General features: G+C 53.6%; 2 protein-coding genes across 4 annotated transcripts; one reads left to right on the forward strand and one right to left on the reverse strand.

Annotated features, from left to right (window-relative positions):
• Window positions 1-46: 46 nt before the first annotated feature.
• Window positions 47-15,289, reverse strand: MAP4K1 (mitogen-activated protein kinase kinase kinase kinase 1). The gene is made up of 31 exons (XM_007471075.1): window positions 15,050-15,289; window positions 14,823-14,880; window positions 14,617-14,707; window positions 13,820-13,884; window positions 12,270-12,325; window positions 12,132-12,179; window positions 11,933-11,975; window positions 11,771-11,843; window positions 11,186-11,317; window positions 10,696-10,758; window positions 10,504-10,585; window positions 9,779-9,895; window positions 9,482-9,560; window positions 8,949-9,007; window positions 8,826-8,869; window positions 8,704-8,748; window positions 7,929-7,971; window positions 7,335-7,497; window positions 7,160-7,242; window positions 6,684-6,768; window positions 5,574-5,650; window positions 5,423-5,483; window positions 4,541-4,649; window positions 4,396-4,454; window positions 4,106-4,209; window positions 3,403-3,577; window positions 3,056-3,118; window positions 2,765-2,854; window positions 2,610-2,680; window positions 1,890-1,945; window positions 47-219 (listed from the first exon to the last, which is right to left on the reverse strand). The coding sequence occupies exons 1-31, from the start codon at window positions 15,146-15,148 to the stop codon at window positions 150-152; spliced, it is 2,463 nt and encodes an 820-aa protein (XP_007471137.1). The 5' UTR covers window positions 15,149-15,289; the 3' UTR covers window positions 47-149.
• Window positions 15,290-16,276: 987 nt separating this feature from the next.
• On the forward strand, window positions 16,277-27,943 carry EIF3K (eukaryotic translation initiation factor 3 subunit K). 3 transcript variants are annotated; one of them, XM_007471077.1, is made up of 8 exons: window positions 16,277-16,523; window positions 17,405-17,503; window positions 19,852-19,972; window positions 21,259-21,333; window positions 24,371-24,437; window positions 24,538-24,615; window positions 26,286-26,411; window positions 27,873-27,943. In XM_007471077.1, exons 1-8 carry the CDS (start codon window positions 16,465-16,467, stop codon window positions 27,902-27,904), a joined length of 657 nt encoding a protein of 218 aa, XP_007471139.1. In that variant the 5' UTR covers window positions 16,277-16,464; the 3' UTR covers window positions 27,905-27,943. The 3 variants fall into 3 exon arrangements, with proteins under 3 accessions (XP_007471139.1, XP_007471140.1, XP_007471138.1); XM_007471078.1 differs by lacking the exon at window positions 17,405-17,503 and having other exon boundaries at window positions 27,873-27,936; XM_007471076.1 differs by lacking the exon at window positions 27,873-27,943 and having other exon boundaries at window positions 16,396-16,523; window positions 26,286-26,527.
• The last annotated feature ends 25 nt before the right edge of the window (window positions 27,944-27,968 follow it).

Genomic DNA, 27,968 nt, shown 5'->3' on the forward strand with positions numbered 1-27,968 from the left:
GCCCTCCTCTCCCCCGCCAACCCAAGAAAACCAAGATGGCAGCAGAGACTGAAGTCATGTTTATTCAGAGACGGGCATGTCGTGATCATTAATGTGTGTCCGCTGGGGAGGGAGGTGTGGGGACTGGTTCCTAACACCCCGTCAGGGACTCATTCCTGGATGTAGAGGTTGCTGGGGGCAGTAGGATCATCTGCTGGGCGTGTCTCCACCACCACAGGCCTGGGGAAGGAAGAGAGAAGTCAGTTCATTCATTCATTTGTTCATTCCTTCATCTGCAGAGGAGTTTATAGAGTCTCTGCCAGCACAATGCTGGGCTATAGCAGTGAATGAGCACACATGGCCCCTGCCCTTGGGGAGCTCAATCTGGAGCAGGAGACCAACATGAATCAGTGAATCAGATGAATGCAAAGAAGCATGAGGCACATAACAGGGAAACCTAGCCCAAGGGGTCAGCCAAGGTGCCCCCAAAGAATGGATGGTGGAGCCTGAAAGAGGCTCAGGAGGGAACTTGGTGAAAAGGCAGGGAAGGGTGTTCTGGGCAGAGAGAACAGCCTGTGCAAAGGCCTTGAGGTGGGAGAGAGCCTGGGGTTTGACTGCAGAAGTCATGGTTTGTGGGCTGTGACCAGGATTTTGGGTATTTATCTTGAGGTCACGGGAAGGACTTAAACAGGTGGAGAGTGACACAATCAGATCTGGATTTTAAAAGACCCCTCTGGGCTCCCCTGGTGGCGCAGTGGGTAAGAATCCTCCTGCCAATGCAGAGGACACAGGTTCGAGCCCTGGTCCGGGAAGATCCCACATGCCATGGAGCAACTAAGCCCATGCGCCACAACTACTGAGCCTGCGCTCTAGAGGCTGTGAACCACACTACTGAGCCCACGCACCACAACTACTGAAGCCTGCGCGCCTAGAGCCCGTGCTCCGCAACAAGAGAAGCCACCGCGATGAGAAGCCCACGCACTGCAACCAAGAGTAGCCCCCGCTTGCCGCAACTAGAGAAAGCCCGTGCGCAGCAACGAAGACCCAACACAGCCAAAAATAAATAAAGAAAAAAAAGATAACATCACCAGTAATGGGACAAAACATGTGCTTCCTGATCTGGTGCAGTGAAAGGACACACCATCATTTCTGTGGTATTCCTGCCCCAAACTCTTAACCTGGAAACCTCAAACCCAGTTGAGGGACATTCTGTAAAACAAATTTCCTGTACTCTTCAAAAGTGTCAAGGTTATGAAAAGCCAGGAAAGTCTGAAGAATTGCCCTAGGCTCAAGACTAAAGAAACATTACTCCAAAATGCAGCCCATCATCCTGGATTATATCCTGGACGAGAAAAAAAGTATTATTTTTTGGTTATAAAGAACAAGAGCATCATTGGAACAACTGGTGAGACTTGAACAAGCGTGTGAATTAGAAGGTAGTGATATTTCACTGTTATTTTCTTGATTTTGACAGCTGTATTGTGGTTTGTAAGAGTATATGTCCTGGCCTTCATTTAGGAAACACACACTGAAGTATTTAGGGGTAAACTGGCACCACGTCTGCAATTCACATGCAAATAGAAAAAAATTATACATGTATGAAAGGGAAGAATAAAGCAAATGTGGCTAAAAAATAATATATGGGGAATCTGGGTGAAGGGGATACGCAATTTTTAAATTTATTTTTGCAACTTCTCTGACAGTCTAAAATTATGTCAAAATAAAAAGTTAGGATAAAAATTAAAAAATGAAAATTCCACCTTGGCTGCTGTGTGCGGAATGGACTAAAGGGGGCAGAGATGGAAGCAGGGAGACCAAGTGAGAAGATGTCCAGGCCACAGATACAGGTGGCTGGGGATACCTCCGGATGCCCTCTCCACATCAGAAGCCCCCCCTTCCCGAGTTCATACCTGGGGGAGCCAAGCAGACGGAAGGTGAGGGTGGGGTCTCTCAGCTCCTGCAGCAGCTGGGGGAAAAGGTGCTGTGTCAGTGCCTCTCCTTTAAAGAGAGCAGGGGACGAGGTCTCTGAACTCCTCAGGTCCAGAAATAATCATTCTTGCTAACACTGCTCATCAGCTGTGTGACCTCAGGCGAGTTACTTAACCTCTCTGCACCTCAGATTACTAACCTTTGAAATCATAGTACCTACCTGATAGGCAGGCAATCACGAAGATTAAGCAAAATACAAAACTGTAAGGGCAGAGCCTGACACATGGTGTTCTGTGAGCTAAGCACCATTTTTCACTCCATTTTCCACTCCATTTTCCAGATGAGAAAAGTGAGGCACAGGAATATTAAGTCATTTGCCTAAGGTCATTCAGCTGGATTCCAACCCAGGCAGTCTGCGCCATGCTCTTAGCTCACATATCTCTACAGTGACCCCATTTTATAGTTGGCAGCCTGAGGCTCAGAGAGAAGCAAAGTCCCTTACACAGGTCACACAGTGACCCTGGATGAGGTCCGGACCTAAGCGACACTGGGGTAGAGAAGGGGACCCGTCTGAACTGAGCCTAGAGGAAGCTTCTCCTCCAGGACTTCACACCCTGACTCGATTCTCCCAGTCCATGTGATGAATGAGATGACTGACATGGGAGGAGCTGGGTTGCAGGGGCTGGGATGGAGGAGCTTACCTGGTCCGAGCCTAGAGCCCACACCTGCACTCCATGCTTCCAGAAGGCCTGGAGCCGACCCCCGACCATAGCTGGGAGGAAAGCAGTGCCTGTTACCCTCGGTTTTCACTTAAGCCTCCAACCTGGACCCCGGACCCTATCATCCCGGCACATACCCACGGCCTCCACTGCTTCAGTCATGGGGATCTCTGGAGTTCGAAGCCCCCTGACTGGGGCCCCCTCTGGGGTCACCAGCTTCAGAGACCCTAGAAGGAGGTAGAGCGGGGTCTTTAAGAGCAGTAAATGGGACTTAGAAGGTTACGGAGGGACCAGACAATACATTCAGCGTGAGAAGCAAAGCAGGACGGACAAGGACTGGAGGGGCTCAGCGTTTCTGAGAGAGGTACAGGTTCTGGGGTTCGGAGATCTAGGAATAGTGGGGGAAAGGGAGGGAGGGGGGTTCTTACCGTCCATCAACACCATCACCTTGTCTTCCTCGACCTGAGTCACCTGTACTGGTCCCTTGTGCTCTGCTTGAGAGGCAGGGGTTCAAGGACCAATTCCACCTCACTCCGCCTTTCCCAAGCAAGCGGGCTAGGCACCCTCTCCATTCCCAAGCAAAAGGGCTAAACCTCGCCCATCATAGAGTTCCCCAGTCCCCTATCATCAATCTCACCAATTATATATACCCAATGTTCTCCCGTCCCCTCTCGTTTCAACCCCGTTCTCAATTACGCCTCAGGCTAAACACCGCCCAGCCACCCAGACCCAACCCTCCCAAACTGATAAGCCCCACCCCTCCCAGAGCCTGCACCTGTGCTCATCTCGCCCAGCCAGCAGGAGAGCGCGCCGAAGCGCACGGTGTGGAAGAGCACCGACTTCGCCGGCCGCCCGGGGCTCACGCCGATGCACACTGCGGGCAGCTCGGAGCCTGGCCCGGTCAGCAGTGCAAACACCGGCAGAGGCGTAGGTAGCGGGAACAGCACCTGCTGCGGAACGCGCAGGGAGGGGCGGGCTCAGAGGAGGCTTGGGGCGGGGCCTGAGAGGGGGCGGGGTCTTGGAGGACAGTGGGCGTGGGGCTTCCGAAGTATTTCCTAAGTATTCCCTTGCCAAGAAACTTCAGGGGGTGAGGCCTCAGAGGGCTTAGAAATTGACGGATGTGCGCTCAGAGTGGGCGTGGCTTCCGTTTGGGGGCGTGCCGCCTTGGCTACGGAGAGGCAGGGCCCCCGGGGGGCTGTGGCCCCAAAGGCAGCAAAGTCTCCTTAGAGACTCAAAGACCTGAATAGGGTCTCCTTAGAGGTGGGGGGAGGGGCATAGGGCCTGAAGAATAATTACGCCAGAGGTGAGGAGCGGAGCTGAAAGATCAGTGAGGAGCCTCCAGGTGGGCGGGGCCTTGGGGAGATTGGGGCGGGGCCTCGGGTGGAAGGCCGGGTTCTTGGAGCTCTCAACAGAAGCGTAGAGTGGATGGCCCTGGCCACCCAATCTGACAAAGTCCCCAGCGTCTGCAGGCTCCCTACCCGGACCAGCAGGAACTTGTTCATGGGCGGGTACCACTGAAGCAGGACCACGGACGTCTCCAATGCCCCACACAGGAACGGGCCCCCGGAGCTCGCGCCCTCTGCTGTGGAGGTAAGGATAGGTTAGGGTATATCCTCTCTCCCCTGCTCCGCCCCGCAAAGGCCACACATTTTTCCCCCGGGCTCTGTTCACGCTGCCTTAACTCTGCAACCCTCTCGGGTCGAGAGGGAGTCCAAGTCCCGCCCCTGGCCCCGCCCCCTCTCTGCACACCCATGAGGTTTGCTCTCACCCACACAGCACGCCCGGCAGCCTTTGGTGTCCTGGATCTTAGTGGAGACCATGTTCTTCCTGCAGAAGAAGGGAGGCGTGAATGGGGGGAGGGACGGCAGAAATGAGGCATTAGAGGGGTCAGAGGTGCCACTGCGGGCTGGTACCTTGCCAGTAGCCGGTGGGGGCTAATGTGAGCGATGGGGCTTCCTGCTCTGGCCTCTTTCCGTTCCAGTAGGCCCAAGATGCTATGAGAATACAGGTGGGGGGTCTTTCCTGCAGTGTGTGTGTACGTAGGGGAAGCAGGCAGTTATAGGACACTGCACACTCCCACCTCTTCCCTATCCCATCACTTGGCCCCATCCCTTTAAAATGCCCAAGCCCTCAAGTCTCAAGCACCTTTATTTACTCATTTTCCATGCAACATATTTTAACTGCCCACTGTAGGCCAGGCACTGTGCTTGGCTCTGGTGAACCATTAATGGTGAGTAAAATAATTACGTTCCCTACCCTCATGGTGCTTGTAGCCACATGACAAATGATGGACTCTTAACCAGTCAGATGAAGTTACACACATTACAAAATTTAAGAAGGAACATATCTACAAATTCTGCAAAAGTCTGTCATCACAAACTTTTGGCTTGGGGTCTCCTCATAAATTAGAAATTCTTTTACACAAAGTGTTTATAAAACAATGACACATAATTTTAATCTACAACTTGCTCACTCTATTTTAGTAAAGCATGGAACAAGTACTAACTGTCATCTGAACATCAAAGAAATGTAAAGACTGACTTCTTGTGGAAATTACCTCAAAACTGACTTGAGAGGTGGGCACTACTGTGAGCCCCATTTTACAGATGGGGAAACTGAGCCTCAGAGAGAAGTCTCTTGCCCCAAGTCCCACAGTGGAAAAGTGGCTGGAATTTGAACTGTAGGCTCTGTGAAGGGGGAGCCTAATTTTTTTTTTCAGCCATGCCCAGCTATCTCCCAACCCCTTGACTCCTTAAGTTCTGACTCCCCACCCTCCCACCCAGCCATAACCAGACCTGAGAGAGACATGAGGACATTGTTGATAGAGTACACCCAGGTAGTCCGGCTAGAAAAAAGCTGTAGGGGAAGAGGAGATGGCTCCTGTAAGACCCCAGCAACCCCAACTCCAGCCCCTACCCTTGGCCCATACTAGGTGCTGCCCCTCACCATCTCCAGTGTGGCCTCCTGATCATTTCGGTTCAGGATGAAAATGCCTTCCTCGGCCCCCAGGAGCAGGTGCTGGTCTGGGGAGCACAGACATAAGGATGCTGGGACCTGCCTTATCGTGGGGGACTTCCCAGACCCCCCTATAGCCCCAAACACTGGTACTCTGTTCGCCAGCCCTGACCCTCAATTGTCTGCTCTCCCTCCAAACTGACACTTCCAGCCTCTGTTTCTCCAAATCTGAACTCAAACTCTGACCAGTTCCCCTGAGCTGATCTCACTCTCACCAGCCTCTGACCACCACCGGTTCTGGTGGTTCTTCCATCCCTGACTCGCAAATCCTGACCCTCTGTCCCCTCAATTCTGTCCCCAACATTAGATGTGACTCCCCGAATAGCCCTCTAAATTCTTTCCCTCTTTCTCCCCAGTTCTGGTCCCTGAATGCTAATCCTATCTCAACACTGATCCTCAAATTCAGACAGCCCTCCATATGGCTTTTTCTGTCCAGTGTGACCCCGAAAACTCTAATACTGTTTCCTTAACATTTATCCCTCACTGACCTTGTCTCCACATCTTTGATCCTCAAACTCTCTCCCCTTCTGCTACATTCTAATCCCCAAAACTCCTGGCCCCAAAATCCTGATCCCAGTCTCTCTACCATTAACCTACAACCGAGGTTAATGGGGTCCAACTGTCCTGGATCTTGTACCCCAAACTCTGCCCTTTCTGCTATATCTGACACTCCTTTTTAAAAATTTATTTATTTATTTATTTTGGCCACACTGCGCAGCATGTGGGACCTTAGTTCCCCGACCAGGGATCGAACCCCTGGCCCCTGCAGCGGAAGCGCGGAGTCTTAACCACTGGACCCCCGGGGAAGTCCCATATCTGACACTCCCGGCCTCCAAACTCTAATTTTCCTAGTCTTCACTCTCAAACCCAACTTCACTCTACCCATCTTTGATCCCTTAACTTCACCTGTAAGTCCTGGCTGTGCCCCTGCCTCAGCTCTGCCACTACCTGCCCTCCCCTGTCCCAGCCTTTGTGCCTTCCATTAAGGGCCCTCCCTGTCCCCGCCACATTCTCCATGACCCTCCTGAATGCTCAGCTCACCCTTGGTGGAGGGGTGCGTCCAGGCTGCCGTGCTGTGGATCCGGAGGGGGCAGCCATTGAATAACTTTACAAGAAGGGCACATCCCTGGGTGGGCCATGGGGACGGGGCAGCAGCAGATCCAGCAAAAGGGAGGAGGGGACAGGTAGGCGTGGTGGTTAAGATTTGGAAGCAAGAGTGCCAAGGTTCAAATCCTGCCTCTGCTTCCTCAAAGGTTTATACCTTGGAAAGCTACTTACCCCTCTGTGCCTCAGTTTCCCCAGTTTGAAATGGGGGATAACACCTATCTCTACGACATCTACCTCTTTCTGTGAAGGTATACACCTTGTAAAGACACGAGATCAGTGTCTGGCACAGAGGTACTGCTCAACGTATGTCACCTGTTATATTATTAGTCTTCCCAGCCCAACCCCCCCACTCCCACCATGCATCCCGGGCCCCATCCAGAGGTGTGAGTCCTCAGCACGGCTGGCCTCACCTTTCTCTTCATCTTTTCCTGCTTGGGGGGCAACAGTGGGGGCTGGTCAGGCTCCCAGGGGGCTGGGTTCCAGAGTGAGGGTTCTGAGATGGGGTGGGGAAAATCAGCCCCCAAACCCCTCTAACCCTGCCACACCCCACCTCCGCCCACCTCCCACCCCAGCCTGCCCTGTCACCTGAGTGGGCAGTTAGGTGGGGGCTTCGCGTGGCTGGGGGAGGCCCAAGATGGGGGGTGCGTGGGGGAGGCCCACTGGCACATCGGACCAGCACCCCCGGGCTCAGCTGTCCCTCATCCCCAGTTCCCCCAGGACCCTCATCTGATGGAGAACGGAACTTGGGCTTTGGAGAGAGAGAAGGAGGGTGGGGGAATACATTAGATGATCTGAGAAAGAGGGCGCCCTTCAATCTGCCTCCAGCAGAACTGACAGTAGGTCATGGCTCTGACCTTCCCCACGATGTCCGACCACCACTCCAGCCTGCCCCTCTAACCCACGCCCAACGTCGACACATGCCAGCAACTAAAGGGTGAGTGCTGGGTGCAGCAGGTGTTTCCAAGGACCAGCTACTGACCAGTGTCCATCGGGCTAAATATTCTGAGTCCCACCCCTAGGGTCAGGGTTACCACTTCCAGATGGGCTCATCATCCCAGTCTTCCCAGAATTCAAAGGACCCAGCTTCCCCGACTCCAGCCCTAGAGGGCTCAGTATCCCAGCATCTATGGACTCTGGCCTCCTGGCCCCCTGGCCCCCAGCTCTGACCCAGGGCCTTACCTTGGGGGGCAGCGGAGGAGGTGTGTCTTCTGCAGGGGTGGGGCTGGAACACAAAGATGGGGTAAGCAGGTGCGGGTGTGGGGAACAAGCACTGGGGAGGGTTGGGGCCAGAGGTCTGAGCTCAGGAGGCTCAGAGGGCGACGCTGTCTGGGCTGGGGCTGAGGGCTAAAGGACAGAAAACCATGATGTTAACAGTAACAGCAACTCTTGGATATCGAGTGCTGACAATGCATCAAGTCTCTGCATCTTCACGCCCGCCTAGGAACATAGATCATATGAGCTCCTGGGGGTCAGGTTCTCACTTGGTGCCGGGCGCGCTGCCCGTGAGCCCATGACAGACGAGACGTGTGGGATGGATGGGTGGGCCCTGAGGCTGACACAGGCCTGGGGCTGGGGGAGACGGGGGCCTGGGCCGACTGCTGTGGCTGAGGGCCTGACATGGGGGAAAGGTTCAGCCTGAGGCTGGGTGAGATGAAGAAAGATGAGGGCTGGGGGTTGAGGGTTAGGACTGCAGTTGAGGTCTGGGGGTGGGAGCAACCTCTGGCCAGAGCCGGGGACTGAGATGTAGCAGGGGGCCCAGGGTTGAGTTGGGGTGGGGTTGAGGGTCAGGGGTCCGGGGTGAAGGAAGGTGGGGGCATTGAGGGTCCAGTCAGGGGTCAGGGGTCAGCGCTGAGTGGTAGAAGGAAAGCAGGGGCTGAGGCTGGGGTCGGGGTGGAAGGAAGGCAGGGTCGTAGGAAGGTGGGAGCTGGGTGGGGGGCCTGTGGAGCTGTCTTACATGTCCACGTCGTCGTAGTCATCATCAGACTCCGACAGGTGTCTCCTGAGGAGGGACAGGTATGAGCCTCGGGTGGTCCCCACATGTAGCCCAGCCTGCCTCCCACCCTGAGGGTCCCTGACCTAGGACTGCTGCTCTTGAAGTCTCCAGGGGGCTGTAAGCGAGCCTGCGGGATAGTAAAGGGTCAGCAGTGGCCCAGGGGGAGGGGAGGGGAGGGCGGCTGGGCGGCAGGGGAGGCATCTCACCGTGTCGGCTGTGGGTCTGGATTCCATGCCTCTGAGCTTCCTGAACTCCATGTGCCGCCCTGGGGGTAACACACAGTGAGCTGGGGATGTGGATTTAGGAACAGAAAGAGTAGAATTGGGGGTGGGGTCTGGGATCAGGGTCTTAGGACTGGTGCTCTCACTACAGGGGAGGGATCTTGGTTTACAGGGGTCTCGTTTGGGGATCAGGGTTTGAGACCAGGGAGCTGGGGGCTCAAAATGGTTACAGAGTGTTTGTTTTGAGGTTCCACCTGGGTACCAAGGATCAGACAAAGATTTCTGAGGTCTCTGGGAGTCCTGGTGGTTGTGGGAAGTCTCAGGGGGTCTGTTTGCAGGACAGAGAGGTAGGGGTCTCTAGAGTCATTTTGTAGATCAGGTGGTGATGAGGTTTTCTCTGGGGTCTCCTGTGGGGTCAGATGGTGATGGGGTTCTCTGGGGTCTCTGGCCATCTGATGAGGGGGCATCTCTTGGCTTATAGGGTCAGGTGTCCCCAGACGTAAGGATTCTCTACTCACGACAGCAATCCGCGTCTGGGATCCCCAGAGAGCTGGAGCGATGGGTGGATCTGATCCGCCGAGGGATGGCAGGGGGGAGCTGGGCAGAGCGGCGTCTGTGTCAGGCCCATGCCCTCTAGCAGCCCTCACCACCCTGTGGGCCCAGCTTGGAGCCCTTGGCCCTCGCATAACCTCTGTGCCTCCAGCCCTGCGCCAAGCTCCCCATCCTCACTGGCTTTTTTCCTTCTAAGAGAGGCAGCAAGGGGGTGCTCCAGGCAGGGCAACAGCGTGAGCAAAGTTGGGGGGCGGGTCCCTCACCTCAGGCTCCTCATCTTCAATCTCGCCAACAGGGGCCCCCTTCCCTGGGTTCCTCAGTTTGTCCAGAAGATCTACGATCAGGCCTCTGTTTAGCCCAGGCTGGGACACCAGTTGATGCTGGGGGAGGGGAGGAGGGTGTCAGTAGACAGAGGGCTGGGCTGGAGACAGAGGGTTGGGACGAGGGGCTGGAGAACCCATCTAAGGGAATCTGGTGGGGAAGTTGCCAACAGAGGAAGAGGCAGGGAATTCTGGGGACCTGGGGGATTCTGAGGAGTCTGCCGGGATTAGAATTTAGGGTAGGGGACTTCCGTGGCGGTCCAGTGGTTAAGAGTCCCCGCTTCCACTACAGGGGGCGCGGGCTCGATCTCTAGTCAAGGAAATAGGATCCCACATGCGCGCATCCCGGCCAAAAAAAAAGTAGGGTAGTTGGAGAATTCCAAAGGTGTCTTAGAGGGGACTGGAGTTCCCCTGGAATTCCAAAGCACACCGAGGAATGGGTCCTGAAGCCCTTGGGAATTTGTGAGTTTTAAGAACTCAGCGTATCTTGGAAAAAGGTCTGTGATACAATTTGCAGTGTCTTGGGGATCCCTGGGGAATTCGGAGGGACTTTGAAAGGGCCATGGGGGTCTGTGGAATGAAATTATCAACGTTCTCGGGAGCTGTGGGAGGCCCTGGGGGATTCTGGGGGTGAGTCTGGGAAGGCTTCTCTGGGAGGGGAGGTTTACACTGAGCATCTTGGTGGCGCCGGGTCGTTTCTTGGGGCTCTTAGTGAGGGTGACTTTGACAAAGTTGTGGAAGGCAGCCGACCTTGGGAGGAAGAAGGCAAGTTCTGCGGTGAGGGCACCAGGGACCCTCCCATCAGACCATCGCCCCTGGCTCCACCCTCCCTCTCCCTCCTTCCCATCAACCTCTCCTACCATTTGCCTTTCTCCTTTAGCCTTGGGGGCTGGTAGCCACTCTTGGTCATGAGGAAGAGAACTCTATAAGAGTAGGACAGAATATGGGGTTCAGGCTTTCCAGTGGAGGTCAGACCTCATGGCTCAAGGGAACCCCGATAGCACTAAGATCAGCAGAGAGCCAAGTGGGGGACAGAATGAGAACGAGGGTTAGGATTTACAAGGCATGGGAGGCCACTTCTAGGGGATACTGCTTATTGCATTACAGAGCTCCTGCAGTCTCGCAGGGAGCCTCAAGATGGCACTCCCCGTGTTGGGGGCTCCTGGTGTGGAGGGCTGGAGAAAAGGCTTTCTGGGCTCAGGGGAGCCTGAGCGTCTCGGATGGAGCTCAGGGCAAGGGGGTGTCTCCTGGAGGGGGTCTCGTGGTGGGGAAGCAGGTTGGGGGCTGGTGTCCAGGGTCAGAGTTGAGTGGGGTCTCTGGGACTAGGGGGACCTGCCCACATCTGCCTACCTGAGAGGGTGCACGTCAAAGAGCGGTGGTTGTAGCTCGGCTAATTCGATGGCTGTGACGCCCAGGGACCAGATGTCACACAGCTCATTGTATCCCCCCTTCAGGGCCACGGCCGCCACTTCTGGAGCCATCCTGGGGGCAGAGACCCTCAGAGAGCCAGGGCTGACACAGGAGGGGGAGGGGAGACTTTTGGGGGGGTAGGAGAGAGAGAAGGAGAATGGGGCATACAGAGAGACAGATGCAGAGAGAGACAAGGATGGAGAGAGACAGACATAAAGACGGAGTGAGGTAAAGGCAGAGAGACAGAGACAAAGAGAGAGAGAGGGAGGCAAACGTGGACAGATATGGAAAGACAGAGAGATCAGGATAAAAATCAACACAAACACTGAGAGGAACAGGTGGAGGGGGGCACAGAGAGCCCTAGGTAAATGGAAAACTCAAAAGGGAGCCCAAGAGAAGACAGAACGTTCAACAGAGCAAGGTAGAGGCAGGGCAAAAAGCCAGGATGGAGATTCCCAGAGATCCAGGCTGGGAAAAGCCGCTTCCCCCTGTACCACCCCCAGCTGCCAGCCAGGCACCCCTCACCAGTAGGGTGTCCCAATGAAAGAGAGGCGTCGAGCCAGCGTTGCCCCGATCTGGGCCGAGATACCAAAGTCAGCTAGAGGCAGAGGGAGAGACATAGTGACCTCTCCTGTCCCCTTGGGCACCCAGCCAGTCCCCCTCCAGACCCCCACCAGCCACACTTACCCAGTCTGACCCCCCCAGCATCATTGATGAGGATGTTGGCTCCCTGGGGAAGAGGGGGCAATTAGAGGCTGTCAGAGATACCCCCCAAGTCCAATGCTGCCGCCGCTCCCTTGTCCCACACCACCCTGAGCCCTCCAAGCACCACTCCCATATCCTGGGCTCTCCACCCACCAAGGCCACCTTTCTGCCCCTAGACCACCTTGATGTCCCGGTGTATCTTCTTCTGTGAGTGCAGATAGGCCAGTCCCTGGGGAGGAGGGTGGACATGGGGGCTGTAAGTGTCCGGGGTCTGCAGCAGGGCCCTGCCCCTACCCAAGCCCACAGAGCATCTCCTCACCTGGAGCACTTCCCGGCAGACATAGCTGATCTGGAGCTCTGACAGGGGGCCTGTCACTGCAAAGGTCACCCCGGTGCGGTGCTGGGTGCAGGCCAGGCCCCTGGCCACCACCCACACCAGCTGAGAGGGTGCCACATAGGGAGGGGGAAACAGGATGGGACAAGTAGGGGGAGGAGGCAAAGGGGTGGTCAGCAACAGAGAGAGGGGCAGCGATGCAGGGAACCGGAGGCCGGAGGGAGAAAGATTCATTCAACAGATATTTACCGCGTGTCTACTGTGTGCCAGCCACTGTGGCAGGCACCGGGGATACAGCTGTGGACAAAAGAGGCAGAGATCCCTGCCCTCATGGAGAGAACATTCCGGTGGGGGAGATGGACAGTACACAAGATAAACAGGTAAGATATACAGTACATGAGATGCTAATAAATAGTAAGAAGAAAAATAAAGCAAGAAAAGACAACAGGAAATATGTGTGGGAAGGGGTATGACATTTTACACAGGGTGATCAACCCTGAGAAGGTGACGGGGGTGAAGATGGGAGCAGCAAGTGCAAAGGCCCGGAGGCAGGAGAGTGCCTGGTGGGTCTGGAAAGCAGTAAAGTGGATGGAGCGGAGAGGAGGTGTGTCCGCTTGGGGTGTGCCAGTGGGGGTCTGACTTGTGGGCTGTGATGAGAAATTTGGGCTTGGCTTTGGAGGGAACTGGAAGGTATGGAAGGGCTCTGAGCAGGGGGTGATGTCACTTTGTAAAATGAGGAAAGGCAGAGAGAGACAGGGAGAGAGACAGAGAGAGAAAGAGAATCAGGAACAGACACAAATTGAGGCAGAGAAAGAAAGACATGGTCGGAGAACAAAAAGTGGGAAAACAGACACGGTGAGAAAGAGAGACACAAAGGGGTGAAGGGGATACACTAGAGAGAGACAGTAGGCAGAGGGGTCAGAGACCAGGTCTGACGGGCTGGCGGGGTGAGTCACTTCCTCTCTGTGGGCCTCAGTTTCCCCCTCTGAGGACTACTTAATGAAGTCCTTCCTTCCTGGCATTTGAGGTCTGAGACCGGAGGGAGACCAGGAGATGGTCGAAGATAGAGGTGCGCAAGAGAAATCTTGAAGTGATCAGAGGCCCACCCCGCCCACACCCTCCAATGCGCCGAGAGAGTGAAAAGCAGGCTAAGAGAATCAGAAAGGCATTCACTATTACATGAACATGTGGGCACTGAGGATGAGCCAGAAATGCAGAAATACTCAAACGTATGAATACACCTTGGTGAGAAAATGCAGACACGGGGAAGATGGGGCAGGGGAAGTGGAGGGGATCATTGCATGCAGAAAGACTGCAGCTGGACTCTCAGGTCCTGGAGGACAGGGCTCAGGGCCCACTCGGTCACCACAGTATCCTCAGCATCATACCGGCCAGGCCAGGCCCAGAGGAGGGGCTGGCTTACTGTGTGAAATATGGACCGTAAAGACAGTCCCAGGAGACACAAAGGCAGAGAGACAGGACAGGCGAATTGCGGGGGGCTGGGGCTACCTGGATCCCCGTGCCCTTCCTCTCACCTTGGTAGATGTCCTGGAGAGAACCAGCCCCACAGAATTCCATGCAGATCCAGAGCTTCTGCAGCCTATAACAGTTCAAAAGCAATACTAATAACAGCAGTAATAAACGATTATAGGATACCTCCTGGCTCACTGTCCGTCTTATTCTAGTTCAACAAGAACTTTAATGTAAGAGCTGTCATCTCTCTATTGCCCACTACAGTGAGATCATCCCATTTTATAGACGGGGAAGTTGAGGCTCAGAGAGGATATAAATGTTTAGGGTCAACTGGAGTGGGACCCAGGTCTTTGGGCTCCTGATCCATGGCATCCTCTGTCGTCCCATGCTAACCCAGGAGACAGGGTAGAGACCTCACAGGTTGTGGAAGTTCGGAGGGGATAGAGGAGCTAGGATACCAGGTCTGGGGGACAGAGGACATTACTGGGGCATCTGGGATATTAATTTTGGGGTCAGGGAATATAGGGGTTCGTATTAAAGGAAATGAAAGTGAAACTAGGGGACCCGAAGGGCAAGATGATGAAAGATTAGTTTTAGGGGACTTGGTTTCAGGTTTGTTACTATGAAGGGATCAGTTTGGTGGACTCCTAGTCAGAAATGGGAGTTATTTATTGGAGATTAGATTTGGGGGTGCTCTGGTCAAAAAAGTGGGACTTTGGGCTCGGGATCAAGTTAGGAGAGCCCCAGTTAAAAATGGGGGTCCAGGATTAGAGGTCAGGTTAGGGGGTACCCTGGTCAGGAATGGGAGCTCGCGGGTAGGGGCTGGGCTGGATATCAGGGCAGGTCTGAGGCTCATCACCAGAGATAACTCCCATGGTAGGCAACGACGTTGGCGTGCCGACAGGTTTTCAAGATGAGGATTTCCTTCTGAAGTGTGGAAACATCATCGTCTGCAAGGAGGGGCAGAAGAGAAAAGGCTGCTATAGGGAGGGAGTGTGGGGGAGATCCCAGCGTCCCAGGAGGTGGGCGTGTGGGGAAGGAGCTCCTGAGGTCCTCTCTCCTCACCAGGCTCCATCTTCACCATCTTCAACGCCACCAGGTCCCCCGTCACCTTGTCTCGAGCCTTGTAAAGGGGAAGTTGGCAGTCAGGCGGGCTCCATTCGCCTGAGCTCCTCCTCAGAATCCCTGAACCAAAGCCAAGGACTGGGACCCTCTCCCATCCCCTTCCATTCTTGGGCCTCACCCCAAAGGTCACCGGTTTGAGGGTGATGGAGAACGAGGGGGTTCCTCACCTTGAAGACTTCCCCATAGGTGCCACCACCCAGCCGCTGTAGCAGGTCATAGTGGTCCCGGGGATCCCTATTAAAGATGTCAGGGTCCACGAGGTCCATTCCTGGGGCCCGGAGCTGGGCCTGCGCCCAGGGGCCAGCAGGGCCTCAGGGCTCGGAGTGCTGTCACCTCCCTCCCTCCCCACACACCCTGCACCCGCCTTGCCTCCACCGGCTGTGGCCTCCCCCCTCCCCACTCTCGCTTCCTGCCCCAGCACAGAGCTGTGCAGCCGGCTCCACCCCCTGTCCCCTGGGCCCTAAGAGCCTGTGAGGGGCAGCTTGCCTTGGGACCCAGGGGACACCCCCTCCACTTCCAGGGCCCTGGGCTGCATGTAAACCAGATGCAAACTATCTTAATTATGACCTGGAGGGGTGCCCTAACACTCCCTCCCCCGTTCTGGGCAGCGGCTAAAAACTACAGTTGAACCTCTGCTGAGTGCTTGAGTGCTGGGCCACAACTCGGAGATGGCAGGTCTGCACAGAGACGGCCATGCAATGTATATCACTGCTCACCGGGGGCACATACATGCACTTAGTGGTAACCTCCTGTGCGGTGCGAAGACCAGTCGACATGCAAATGCCTGGATATCCGTGTGCACATATGTGGATGTACCCAGAGCATATACATAAGTGACACATGCATGTGTGTTCATGCCTGCAGTGTGCAGAATCTGTTCACACATCTCATGACGGCACACACGGGGCACTCGCTTTCACCCACAAAACGAGCCGGAGGGGGTCCAGGAACCCCCTCACCCCGCCCCTGCCGGGCAGAGAACAAGGCTTTGCGGGCCGCTACCCCCGGCGTTAGAATGGAGTGCAAGGAGCTCAGGATCCTGCCTCAGGAGCCGAGGCCTGGGCCAAAAGGGGGCCTCAGAGAGCACCTTCCTCGGGACTTGGCCACGGCCCAAAAGGAATCTATCTAACACGTGCATTCCAACACAGTTTTGAGTTCACGGCCGCGCGCAATGCGACGTGGGTGCAAGCCGCCAGTAAACAGTCTCCTTCACCGAGAGTTCCCGCGCACTTCCCGGGGACTAGAACTGGATACGCTAGGCCCCGGAAAAACTTAGCCCCGCCTCCTCGCCTCTAGAGGCGCCTGCGCACTGGGCTAGACTAGGTCTTTTCTCGCGCCGTTGGTTCTGCTCGGGTAGAGCGTATGCGCACGCGCTAACTGTGCCGCTGGGAAGAAGTCACGTGGCAGCAGGAAAGCGTGGCAGTAGCCTCCAGAGCTTCCCCACACCTTCGCCGCTACTCGGGCTGGAGAGAAAACAAAGACGTAGTTTCCGTTTCCACCAGCTCTTCCTCTTCCAGTTCTCGAGGACGCAGTGCCGGCCGGGACTTCGGCTGCAGCCCTGGTGTGGGAGGCGACAGCAGTCATGGCGATGTTCGAGCAGATGAGGGCGAACGTGGGCAAGTTGCTCAAGGGGATCGACAGGTCTGAGCCTGGGCGGAGGGAGCGCTTCTGGCCAAGAGCGGTGGAGGAGAGGCTTTTCTGGAGACAGCAAGGGGTGGGATTTTTCAGTCATCCTGGAGGACATGTTTAAGGAAAGCACTGTAAAGGCCTAAAGGCAGGAGGTAGCCTTGCCTACCGCTCAGTCTCCCCCTCTTTAATTGCTTTAATTGCTTTAAGCCCGCCCTCTCTGCTCCTCAGCTTTCCCTCTATCAGCCCCTCAGTTTCCTCTCTCTGTTCCTCAGTCTCACTGTGCCTCTTTATTGCTCTCCCTTTTATCCCTCATGTCATTCATTGAACACATGTTTACTAAAATCTACTAGGTCATTTCTGGGCAATGCTGCGGACCAGAGGTGACCAAAAACAGCCAAAGGTCATGCTTTCATGCAGTTCCTAGTTGAGAGTCCAGGCAGACCAGACAATAGACAGTGATAGCCAGGAGTGGTCAGAGCGGTGATGGGGGAAGCGCAGGTAGATTGGTCGGGGCTGGGATGAGGGAAGCTAGGCAGGAGAGGATGGGCCTAGACCACAGTGGGGTTTGGGGACAGAAGGAAGGGGTGGGTGGCGAAGATGTCCAGGGGACCAGGTATACAGGCGGCAAGGGCTGGTTGGCTGAGAGATTGAGGAGGCATCCTAGAAAAGACTCCAGGGTTCTGACGGGGTTTAGAGGTTACGCTTAGGTCTGGGATCTGGATAAGCTTCGGTAGAGGTCATAGAGCTGATTCAGTATTTGAGTAGAGCGAATGGCCAGTGACAGATGTAGAGGGAGGGAAGAAAGGAAGAGGGAGGAGCAGGCTACAGTGCCCTCCACCCCCCACCGGGTTCCATAGAGTGACGGGCCTCAGCTCTTGTCTCCTCTACTCTAGGTACAATCCTGAGAATCTGGCCACCCTGGAGCGCTATGTGGAGACACAAGCCAAGGAGAATGCCTATGATCTGGAAGCCAACCTGGCTGTCCTGAAGCTGTGAGTGTCTGCCTCCATCCCCACCCCCATGCCAGTAGCCAGCACTCCCAGCACTGGGTGGGGTGGGAGTTGAGGGTAGCCTGCAGGATGTGGCTTCTCTCTCTTTTTCAAAGTTGAAATATAGTTGATTTACAATGTTGTATTAGTTTCGGGTGTACAACATAGTGTTTGGATATTTTTATAGATTATGCTCCGTTTAAAGTTATTATACAATATTGGTTATATTCTCTGTGTTGTACATTACATCCTTGTATCTTATTTATTTTATACATTGTAGTTTTTACCTCTTAATGCCCTATCTTCCCCTGTTTTGCCACTCCCCCACCCCACTCCCCTCCGTTAACCACTAGCTTGTTCTCTGTACCTATGAGTCTGTTTGTTTTGTTGTGTTCGTTTGTTTTATTTTTTAGATTCCACATAGAAGTGAAAACATATGGTATTTGCCTTTCCTTGTCTGACTTACATCACCAAGCATGATATCCTCTAGGTCCATCCATGTTGTTGCAAATGGCAAATTTCCATTCTTTTTTTTTTTTCTTTAAATGGATGAGTAATATTCCATTGTGTGTATGTGTTTATATGTACCACATTTTCTTTATCCATTCATCTGTTGATGGACACTTAAGTTGCTTCCAGATCTTGGCTATTGTAAATGGTGCTGCTCTGAACATTGGGGTGCATGTATCTTTCGAATTAGTGTTTTTATTTTCTTCAGATATGTACCCAGGAGTGGAATTGCTGGATCATATGGTAGTTCTGTTTTTAATTTTGGGGGGAAGTTCCATACTGTTTTCCATAGTGACTGCACCAATTCACATCTCACTAACAACCTACGAGAGTTCTCTCTTCTCCACATCCTCGCCAGTGCTTTGTTATTTGTTTTTTTGATGATAGCCATTTTGACAGATGTGAAGTGATATCTCATTGTGGTTTTGATTTGCATTTTCCTGATGATTAGCAATGTTGAGCATCTCATTATGTGCCTGTTGACCATCTGTACGTCTTCTTTGGAAAAACGTCTATTCAGGTCTTCTGCCCATTTTTTAATAGGGTTGTTTGTTTGTTGGTATTGAGTTGTATGAGCTCTTTATATATTGATATTTTGGATAGGATGTGGTTTCTCTTAATGTGCAAGACTAGGAAGCCAGAGAAGTTGGGGCTGGAGGAGGGATGGCTTTTAAATAAAAACACACAGACAGGCTAGTACATAAAACGAATGTATAGTTTAACAAGCAATTATAAATGAATACCTGTGTAATCACCATCCAAATTGAAAAACTGAGTGTTGCTAGCGCCCCTGGTCCTTTGCCCCATGTGCTTTGTGCCAACCACCCTGACCCTGGTAACCACTCTCGTGGTATGCTCTCATGGCCTGGCTTTATGGGAATTTACTGCATGTGCACGTGCACACGCACACATACACACGCATCCTGATTAGCTTAGTTCAGGTTTGCCTGCTTTGACCTTGACATAAGTGTAATTATACAGCTGGAGCTCTTCTGCGTCTGGCATCTTCCACTTGGCCCTGGGTTTGTGAGCTCCATCCTTTTTCTGTGTGGCTGCAGTTTGTTTGTTGTCATTGCTGTATAGTGTTCCATGTGTGTCTGTGTCTTAATTATCTGTTCTCCTGTTAGTGGGCATTTGGGTTCTTCCTCCTCAGTGCTTCATTGACATACTACCAGCTGTGTAATTTTTATAGCTTGCATAGCCTTGGTTTTGCCATCAATAAAATGGAGATAACACTTGTATTTGTGAGGTTGTTTGGGTTGTTATTGGTGATAACCGCTGCTTAGTGAGTGCTCCCCATGTGGCAGCTGCTGTGCTGGAAGCTTTGTGTGTATTAACTCACTTAGATGTGAGTTAATTGTGAGCTCAGTTGCCCTTGAGAGCTAGATATGGTTGTTATTGTCCCCTCTTGCAAGGGAGGAAACCAATGCACAGAGCATTTAAAATAAGTAATCCGCTAGTCCCCACCAAACAAACAAACAAATAAATAAATAAGTAGTCCAAGGTCACTCAGCAGTGAAGTTTAAACCCAGGCAGTTGGCTCTAGAGCCTTGACCACTACTGCAGACTGCCTCTTATGTACTCATTTGTTTGTGAATCACTCAACACTGTCTGCCTTACTGCATGGTTGTGAGGATTAACTGTCCGCATCTACAGAGCAGGAAAGTAGGGTCAAGGAGGTTAAGGTCACACAGCCAGAGAGTGGTGTGGTTGGGATCGGAGCCCAGGCGAGTCCAGCTCCCGGACTCTGGGCCGAAGCAGTGGGCAGCCTGTCTGGCACCTGGTGAGGCCCAGGGACCTGGAGACAGCACTGCTACTGTGTCTCTTGTTCCCCTTCTCAGGTACCAGTTCAACCCAGCCTTCTTCCAGACCACAGTCACCGCCCAGATCCTGCTAAAGGCCCTCACCAACCTGCCCCACACCGACTTCACGCTGTGCAAGTGCATGATCGACCAGGCCCATGTATCCTTCCCATTTCCCAGGCTGGGTGTGTGGGAGGGGGCGGGGCAGGGTAGCTGAATTCATGGGGAAGTGGTCTGAGTTCAGCCACAGACACTGAGCTCTGAGCTTGGCCCGGTGCTGGCTGGGACTGGAGCACTGTGGAGGCTGAGGAGGGCCTGGCCCTCTGCCCTCACGGAGCTCACAGTCCAGTGGGGGAGACCTGTCCTGTTGGCGACAGCCTGAAATAGTCAGGGCTTGGGGTTAGAGAGCAAGAGGCATCTGAACCTGCCTGGATGCTAGGAAAGCTTACTGGAGGAGGAGGGAACACATGAAAGTTGAGGAATTAGGTGAAGCGGTAGGGAAGGGTGATCCAGGCAGAGGGAATAGTGTGTGGGGAAAGGAGGAGGAAAAGAGCTCAGTGCTGTATTTCAGAGGCAGCAGAGGAAGTTTGGCATAGCTGCGCCGCGGAATTGGTCAAACTCAAAAGGGGGGGCCGTAGAAGGCTTTAAAGCTGCAGAGTGCTATGGGTAGATTTATGCTTTAGAAAGATTCCCATGCGGCTTCCTAGCTGAGTAAAGACCACCAGACAAAATGCAGGAGCCGTGAAGAGCTAGATTGTCAGCTGAACTTCACTGTATGTAACCTCAGGGCCTGGCACAGTGCTGGTCTTCAGTGAAGAAATACTGAGTGAAAAATCAATAAACTGGCCTGCTCACTGGTGGCTGGGCTGAGAAGCGTCTTCCTCATTGAACCTGCTCTGCCAGGTGTGTCCATGGGAGCACCTGCCTTCTGAGAAACTGTCCACCTTCCCCAGAGGTCTGTTCCGGTGGCTTAAAAAAGGCACGTTGTCCACTGTTCAAAGTACAACAAAGTGTACAGTGAAAAAGCCAAGGCTTCCTCCCTCCCCATCCCACAGCCACCTACTCCCCTCCCCGAAGACAGCAGTTGTTTGCAGTTCTTGGCTGCCTTTCCACAGATACCCTACAGGTACATAAGTACAGGTGTTTATAGACATATATTCCTCCCCACCCAAATGGTGGGCTGTTACACACATCGTTCTGCATCTTGCTTTTTTCTTATCACAGTGTGCCTCATCGCTTTCTCCATGTCACTTCTATAAGAGGTGACTTGATCTCAGTGTGTGGGGCAGCCACAGTTGAATTGTCCCCATCACTGGGTCATTAGGGTGTTAATCACTTTTGCCATTACGAGCGTGCTGCGATGCACAGAAGGTGGGCGGGCTGGTCTAGGGTCAGCAGCAGCCCCCTCGGGCTCCAAGGCCTTTTGCCCTTAACGCTTCCTCCCAGCAAGAAGAACGGCCCATCCGGCAGATTTTGTACCTCGGAGACTTGCTGGAGACATGCCACTTCCAGGCCTTCTGGGTAACTTCTCTTGGGTCCGTGGGCAGGGTGGTGACTGGGCCACGCGGGAGAGACTCTAAAAGTCACGGCCAGGGCTTCCCTGGAGGCACAGTGGCTGAGAGTCCGCCTGCCAATGCAGGGGACACGGGTTCATGCCCTGGTCTGGGAGGATCCCACATGCCGTGGAGCGGCTGGGCCCATGAGCCATGGCCACTGAGCCTGCGCGTCCGGAGCCTTTGCTCCGCAACAGGAGAGGCCACAACAGTGAGAGGCCCACGTACCAAAAAAAAAAAAAAAGTCATGTCCATGCACATTTGTTGGCTGCCTCCGTGGCAGTGGGCCCTGTGCTCAGAGCTTTGCGTGTGTGGTCACATGGAATGGTCATCCTCACCCAGAGCCAGGACTCCCAGGTCCTCTCCTCTGCCCGCAGAGCTCAGAAGGGTGCTTATGCGGGCGGGCTCTCTCCTCCCCCTTCCTCCTCCCCCTCCCCTCCCCTCCCCCTTGGGAACCACAAGTCTGTTCTCTATGTCTATGAGTCTGTTTCTGTTCTACAGATAAGTTCATTTGTGTATATTCTAGATTCCTCATGTAAGTGATATCGTATATTTGTCTTTCTCTTTCTGACTTACTTCACTTAGTACGATAATCTCTAGGTCCATCCATGTTGCTGCAGATGGCATCATTTCATTCTTTTACGGCTGAGTAGTATTCCAGTGTAGCTATGTACCGTATCTTCTTTAACCATTCATCTGTCGATGGGCATTTAGGTTGTTTTCATGTCTTGGTTATTGTGAATAGTGCTCCCATCTCCCCTCCCCCAGCCCCCAGCCCCGAAGCGCCTGTGATAGCACTTCCTGCCCCATTTTGTTGATATCAGCACCCCCCTGCCCGCCCCCCATGACTATTCCTCATTTTTGTGAAGAATTTAGCTCACTGCCACTCTTTACCATTCCTGTCTTTATTCTCAGATACTTGAAAGGGCAGATCCGTGATCCTTCCACCACCCTGACTTCTCAGTTTCCGGATTTCTTGTCCTACCTGTGTCCCGAGCCCCTCACTCCCAGTCACATCCTAGACCAGTTCTCAGCACATTGGACCCCTGAGGAATTACAAAAACAAATACTAACACGTGAATCCTGCCTTCACAGAATCTGATGTAATTGGTCCAGGTGTGGTCTAGGCTTAGGGATTTTAAACACTTATCCTTGGTGACCGGCCTGTACTCAACTGCCTCCTCTTCTGCCCATGAATGTCAAACGTTTCCACCCTCCGACCACTCCCTCCTCGCTTCCCAGCTCGCCCCCATGAGGTCAAGTCTCCGACCCGACATTCTTGGGCCTGGCCAGCAGCCCCAGTCCTCTGTTCTGCTTCCTCCTTCAGCGCAAGGCGCACGCTCCTCCCCTCGACACCTGTGTCTGAGGGGATGCTCCAGGCTGGAGAAGACCCAGCAGACCCGCTCCTCAGCTCCTCCTGGCCTGGGGCCTTGCTTCCCTCCCCCTCGCCTGGACAGCTGCCCATCACCACCACTTTCTCCCCACCTCAGCTTACGATCCGGCTTCTCATTTCATGGGAAAATAGAAGCAGCCAAAGCAGAACTTCCTGCCCCTGGCCAGACGTCTACTGGCAGCTGACGGAGCACTTTTCTCTTTTCATGGGCGACCTGTCCCTCCTCCTGTCGCAGGCACCCCTGCTCCGGTGCACCAACCCCCTTCCCCCTGGCCCACTCAGCAGCATCACCCCAGCCATTCTCCCCAGTCTCTGATAGCAGCAAACTTGGCCTTCCTGCACTCTTTCTGTCACCACGGAACATGTCCACACTGCAGTGAGTTCTAGCCTAAAAAAGAGAATGCTCCCTGGACCTCCACACTCCCCACCAGTTCTGCCTCCCACCCGCTCCCTCTGCTCCCCTTCCAGCCATGCTCCCGCCTGGGGCACTGGCTGGCCCAGTTTGCCCAGGGCTTTCCTGGTTTTCAAGCTGAAAGTCTCACATCCCAGGAAACCCTCAGTCTCAGGTGAATTGGGACTGTCGGTCGGCCCGCCCCTGGGCCAGGTTGCCTGTGCTCAGCCTCCCCTCTCCCCCTGCTCACATGAACTCACGCCGTTCAGTGCATTCAGGCCTTTATGACCAAGCCTCTGCCCCCCCCCCTCAACCCGCACACAGGCCGTGGAACCACTCGTTGAGACCCACACTGACGTCCCCATTGCTAGGTCCGGTAGGAAGTTCTCAGGCCCCGGCTCAGCTGCCAGGCCAGCGTCTCTCGGCCTCCGGGACAGCTGCTTTCCTGGCTTTCATCCCGCTGCACCGGCTGCTCCTTCCCGTTGTCCTTGCAGGTTCCTCGTTTCTCTAACTGAGGTTGGGGGGGCGCCCTGGCTAGGAAGGTGGCATTTGAGCAGAGGCCTGAAGGAGGTGGGAGTGGTAGCCATGGGGGAGAGTCCCAGCCCCCAAGGCAGCCAGCACAGAGACCTTGAGGTGGGCGGGTGTCTGGGATTTCTAAGGGGCAGCGAGGAGCCCCTGTGGCTGGCATGAGGGGGTGAGTGGGAGGAGGTAGCGGGCAGATCCTGGGGGGGCCTCGTGGGCTGTGGTAGGACCGTTGCCCTTTTCTCGGAGATGGGAGCCAAGAGGAGGTGGGTGAGTGTAGGTAGCTGATAGGTATCTGTCTCCTCTCTTGGGACTGTGGTTTCTGCCTGCCAGGTTCAAACCCCAGCTCTGTGACTTTGGGCAAATCACTTAGCTGCTCTGACCTTTGATTTCCTCATCTCTAAAATGCGCAAGGGACTTCCCTGGCGGTCGAGTGGTTAAGACTCTGTACTTCCACTACAGGGGGTGCGGGTTCGATCCCTGGTCAGGGAACTAAGATCCCACATGCCGCACGGGGCAGCCAGAGAGAAAAATAAAATGGGCAAAAAAAACAGCAACTGTTCCATCATAAGGTTGCACACAGAAGAAGGGCTGGCATGTGGGGTGAATGCTGGGGTGTTCACTTCTGCTATTGTCAGTGTTAATATTCTTGACATTATTGATGTTAATGTTATTTCAACATTGTAAATCCCCACACAGCAAGCCCTGGATGAAAACATGGACCTCTTGGAAGGTATAACTGGCTTTGAAGACTCTGTCCGAAAATGTAAGTTCCTCTCTGAGCTTGGGCTCCCTGCTGTGGGGGAGGGAGTGGCAGCAGGGTCTTGGGGGTGGACCTTCATCATCTTTGTCCCTAATTTCCACAGTTATCTGCCATGTTGTGGGCATTACTTATCAGCACATTGATCGCTGGCTGCTGGCTGAGATGCTTGGAGATCTGACAGGTAAGGCCCCCTCTGGGTCCCTAGTGCCTGTTTAGGAGGTTGCGAGTGAGGAGGGCGGTGGGCCTCAGCCAGCTTCTCAGATGGGCCCACCCCTGCCTCACCAGGTCATTATTGAAGGCCCAGGGAGGGAATAAGGAATTAGTGTAAAATGTTCCCTTCTTTGGCGGGGATCCTATGGCATTCATTCATTTATTCTGCGTAAATTAATTCAACGCCTATTCTGTGTTCAAGGCCCTGGGGCCACGGCAGTGAACAACACAGAATGACACAGATTCGTTCTTGTGGAGTTGGCAAAGCAGATGACAAATGAAGATGTACATGTCCAGTGGGAATTCATGCATGACAGCCCCTAGAGAGGGCTGGGGCGGGCGAGGGGCGGGGGGACAGGAGGCACATGGAGGTGAGGAGGTGCAGCATCTGAACGGTTACAGCCTGAGGGTAGAGCAAATGTGAGGATCCTGTGTGCTCACAGAGCAGCCAGGAAGCCCTAGGCTAGAGCAGGGTGAGTGAGGGGGCGTAGCTGAGGGCAGAGAGGTGGTGGTGGGAGGGGCTTCAGATACTGAGGAGCCTCCTGCCTGAGGACTTTGTCCTTTACCCCGAGTGAGATGGAGCCACAGGAGGATCTGAGCAGAGAGGGACCTGATCAGATTTATGTTTTTAAAGATCCCTCCAAGGGCTTCCCAGGTGGAGCAGTGGTTGAGAGTCCGCCTGCCGATGCAGGGACCCATGGCCGCTGGGCCTGTGCGTCCGGAGCCTGTGTTCCGCAATGGGAGAGGCCACAACAGTGAGAGGCCCGCGTACTGCAAAAAAAAAAAAAAAAAAAAAAAAGATCCCTCCAAAAAGAAAAAAAAAACGTGTGTGTATTTGCTCATTTTGCAAAAAGAAACGCAAGAAGGAAAAATAAAAGAACTAAGGAAAATGGTTACTCCCTGGGGGCCGGAAGTCAGAACAGAGAGGAGAGTGGTGGGCTGGGGGAGAGATTTCTCTGAGTGCCGTCTTGGGTAGTTTTGCCTTTTGAGCCAGGTGGGTTTTTTGTGGGATGTTTGTTTGTTTTCAGTGGAAGCTAACTTTTAGAGGGCACTTTGTGTCAGGCACTATACTAAGTGCTTTACCTCGGATAGATGTTTTACATATTTAAAAGTGAAATTAAATCAAAAGGGGATGAAACAACCCTTAGAATTGAATGTAAAGAGAAACAGACGAATAATAGTCATACAGAAAAGCGTTATTTCAAGGAACAGAACACTTCTCTGGCTGGGCAACCTTACAGGCATATTTTCTAAAGGCAAAAAACAGTTGCAAAGAAATGCTTAAACCTGGTGCCGTAAGCTTATTGTTAGTGGTAATGATGACATCCTAATTTTGAAGCCATTTCACGTAGATTGTGGGGAAGGGCAGATAAGTAAGTACACTGCTGTCATTAGGAGCCGAGCTTCGAACTGGGAGAGGTAAATAGAAAATGAAAGGAGGCTAAGACAAAAGCCCTGTAATGGGAAGGATGAGAAGGCTAAAAGGCTCCCTCTGGCTGCTGTTCGGAGAATGAACTCTAGAAGCACCAGGCTGGCAGCAGGAGACGGGGACGGCTGAAGGCAGGGAAGGAGGATACCTTGGCCCCCCGGTGCTGTGGGATCAGAGTGCGCAAAGCCCCTGTGCTGCTGTGTCCCCTGCAGACAGCCAGCTAAAGGTGTGGATGAGCAAGTACGGCTGGAGCACCGATGAGTCGGGCCAGATCTTCATCTGTAGCCAGGAAGAGAGCATTAAGCCCAAGAACATCGTAGAGAAGATCGACTTTGACAGTGAGTGGTGGCCTGAGGAGGTGCCCTTTGACAGACCAGGGCTGGGGCCCCAAAGGACCCAGGTAAAGAGGTTCTGGTTCAAGGCCAGGAGATTGGCATCTGCCAGACTCCCCTGACCTCTTCGGTCCCAGGCCGCCTGCCCAGGGAGGGATGGCAGAGGATGCTGGGTGTCCTCCCCTGGAATTCTGGGTACTGTATCCTGCCCTGAAGCACTCAGTAAGACTTCCTGGGGTCTGGAGGGGCCTTGCAGGGTGTCCCCGCACCTTCACTGATCCCAGGGCTCTCGGGGCCTCAGCCCCGCATCTGCTAAAACGCAGCAAAACACCAACCAGGAAGTGCAGGCTCTGCAGTCCGGCTAGCTGGGTGGGATCTTGGTTATTTATTTCATAGCTGTGTAACTTTGGGCACGAGATTTTTACCTCTCTGTGCCTCAGTTTTCTCACGTATAAAGTGGGGATGATGGCACCAATGATTATAACAAACACTGTAGTTCTTTACACTTTTTAAGTCATTGGTCCTCAGGTCACCCCCGTAAGGTAGGTGCCATTATTGTAAGTAACCGAACACCACCACGATAGGCACCTCATGGAGGTGTGAGTGTGAAGTGAGGCAATCCACACGCACCACTTAGCAAGGAACCAGTCCCACAGCTCACTGAAGGTTACCCTTGTTGTCACCATCACGTATACATTACCTAACACAGACTCCACTGGCTGCTCAACTGGAGCAAACTTGCTGTTCCATTAGCACGCGCTCTCTCACCTTTGCGCTGCATGGATGTCTTGGAGTGAGAGAGAACCGGGGGACAGGGAAGGGCTGCTTCCTTAGGCCCTGGGTCCCCTCCCTGCCCTCTTGAGTGTGATTCTGGTGTTTTAAAGATACGGACTGGTACGGTGTGGCCTCTGAGTACAAACCAAGTTGCTGCTTAATTGAGAAACAAGATTGAGCGGGCAGTCATCTCTACGTTTGGGGGCTGTGGACCCTCACTCTAAATGAGATGTGCCCACTGGGTGGGGTTCTCTGAGAGAACTCACTGGAGCAAAGGGTTCTGCAGTGAGGAGATGGAAGTTCAGTGCTCAGAGTGTCTTGCAAACAGTACGTAATAAATGTTACTATGACGGTGATGATGATAGCGAGCCACACTTAACTTAGTAACAGGCATTGTTCTAAGGCCATCATTTAATCCCATAGGGTAGATGGTTCTTATAGGTGGGAAACTGATGTTTAGTGACTTGCTTGAGGTCACACACCCCCAACCCTGCCCCCGGTACAGGGCGGAGCCACGACTTGAACCTAGGCCTCCTTGTTCCAGACTCCAGACTTTTAACTCTACTGCCTTTGTGATGGTGACTGAGGGGGTCTGTGATCATCTGCCCCTAAACAATCATGGGCGCCGTGGTTGGTGGCTAGAGGTTTGTCTCCCATTCTGCTCACGTTGACCCTGGCCTTCCCTTTCAACAGGTGTGTCCAGCATCATGGCCTCCTCCCAGTAACTTTGCAGGCGTTTAATAAAGACTTGTTGACTTCTTAGCCCTGTTATCTTCTTGTTGGCTTCCT

This window comes from Lipotes vexillifer, unplaced genomic scaffold (genome assembly GCF_000442215.2).
Source record: "Lipotes vexillifer unplaced genomic scaffold, Lipotes_vexillifer_v1.1 scaffold182, whole genome shotgun sequence".
NCBI classification, from domain to species: Eukaryota; Metazoa; Chordata; class Mammalia; order Artiodactyla; family Lipotidae; genus Lipotes; species Lipotes vexillifer.

What these genes read in the sequence shown, in the direction of transcription:
- MAP4K1 (XM_007471075.1), bottom strand. Translation starts at nt 15,148, where the DNA reads ATGGACCTCGTGGACCCTGACATCTTTAATAGGGATCCCCGGGACCAC. An exon ending in TGTCCTCATGTCTCTCTCAG is followed by an intron (nt 4,650 to 5,422) that starts GTCTGGTTATGG and finishes CACACACTGCAG; the next exon opens with GAAAGACCCCCCACCTGTAT. An exon ending in GGGCTCTAGGCTCGGACCAG is followed by an intron (nt 1,946 to 2,609) that starts GTAAGCTCCTCC and finishes CTTTTCCCCCAG; the next exon opens with CTGCTGCAGGAGCTGAGAGA.
- EIF3K (XM_007471076.1), top strand. Translation starts at nt 16,465, where the DNA reads ATGGCGATGTTCGAGCAGATGAGGGCGAACGTGGGCAAGTTGCTCAAG. An exon ending in GCATGATCGACCAGGCCCAT is followed by an intron (nt 19,973 to 21,258) that starts GTATCCTTCCCA and finishes GCTTCCTCCCAG; the next exon opens with CAAGAAGAACGGCCCATCCG. An exon ending in TGAAGACTCTGTCCGAAAAT is followed by an intron (nt 24,438 to 24,537) that starts GTAAGTTCCTCT and finishes TAATTTCCACAG; the next exon opens with TTATCTGCCATGTTGTGGGC.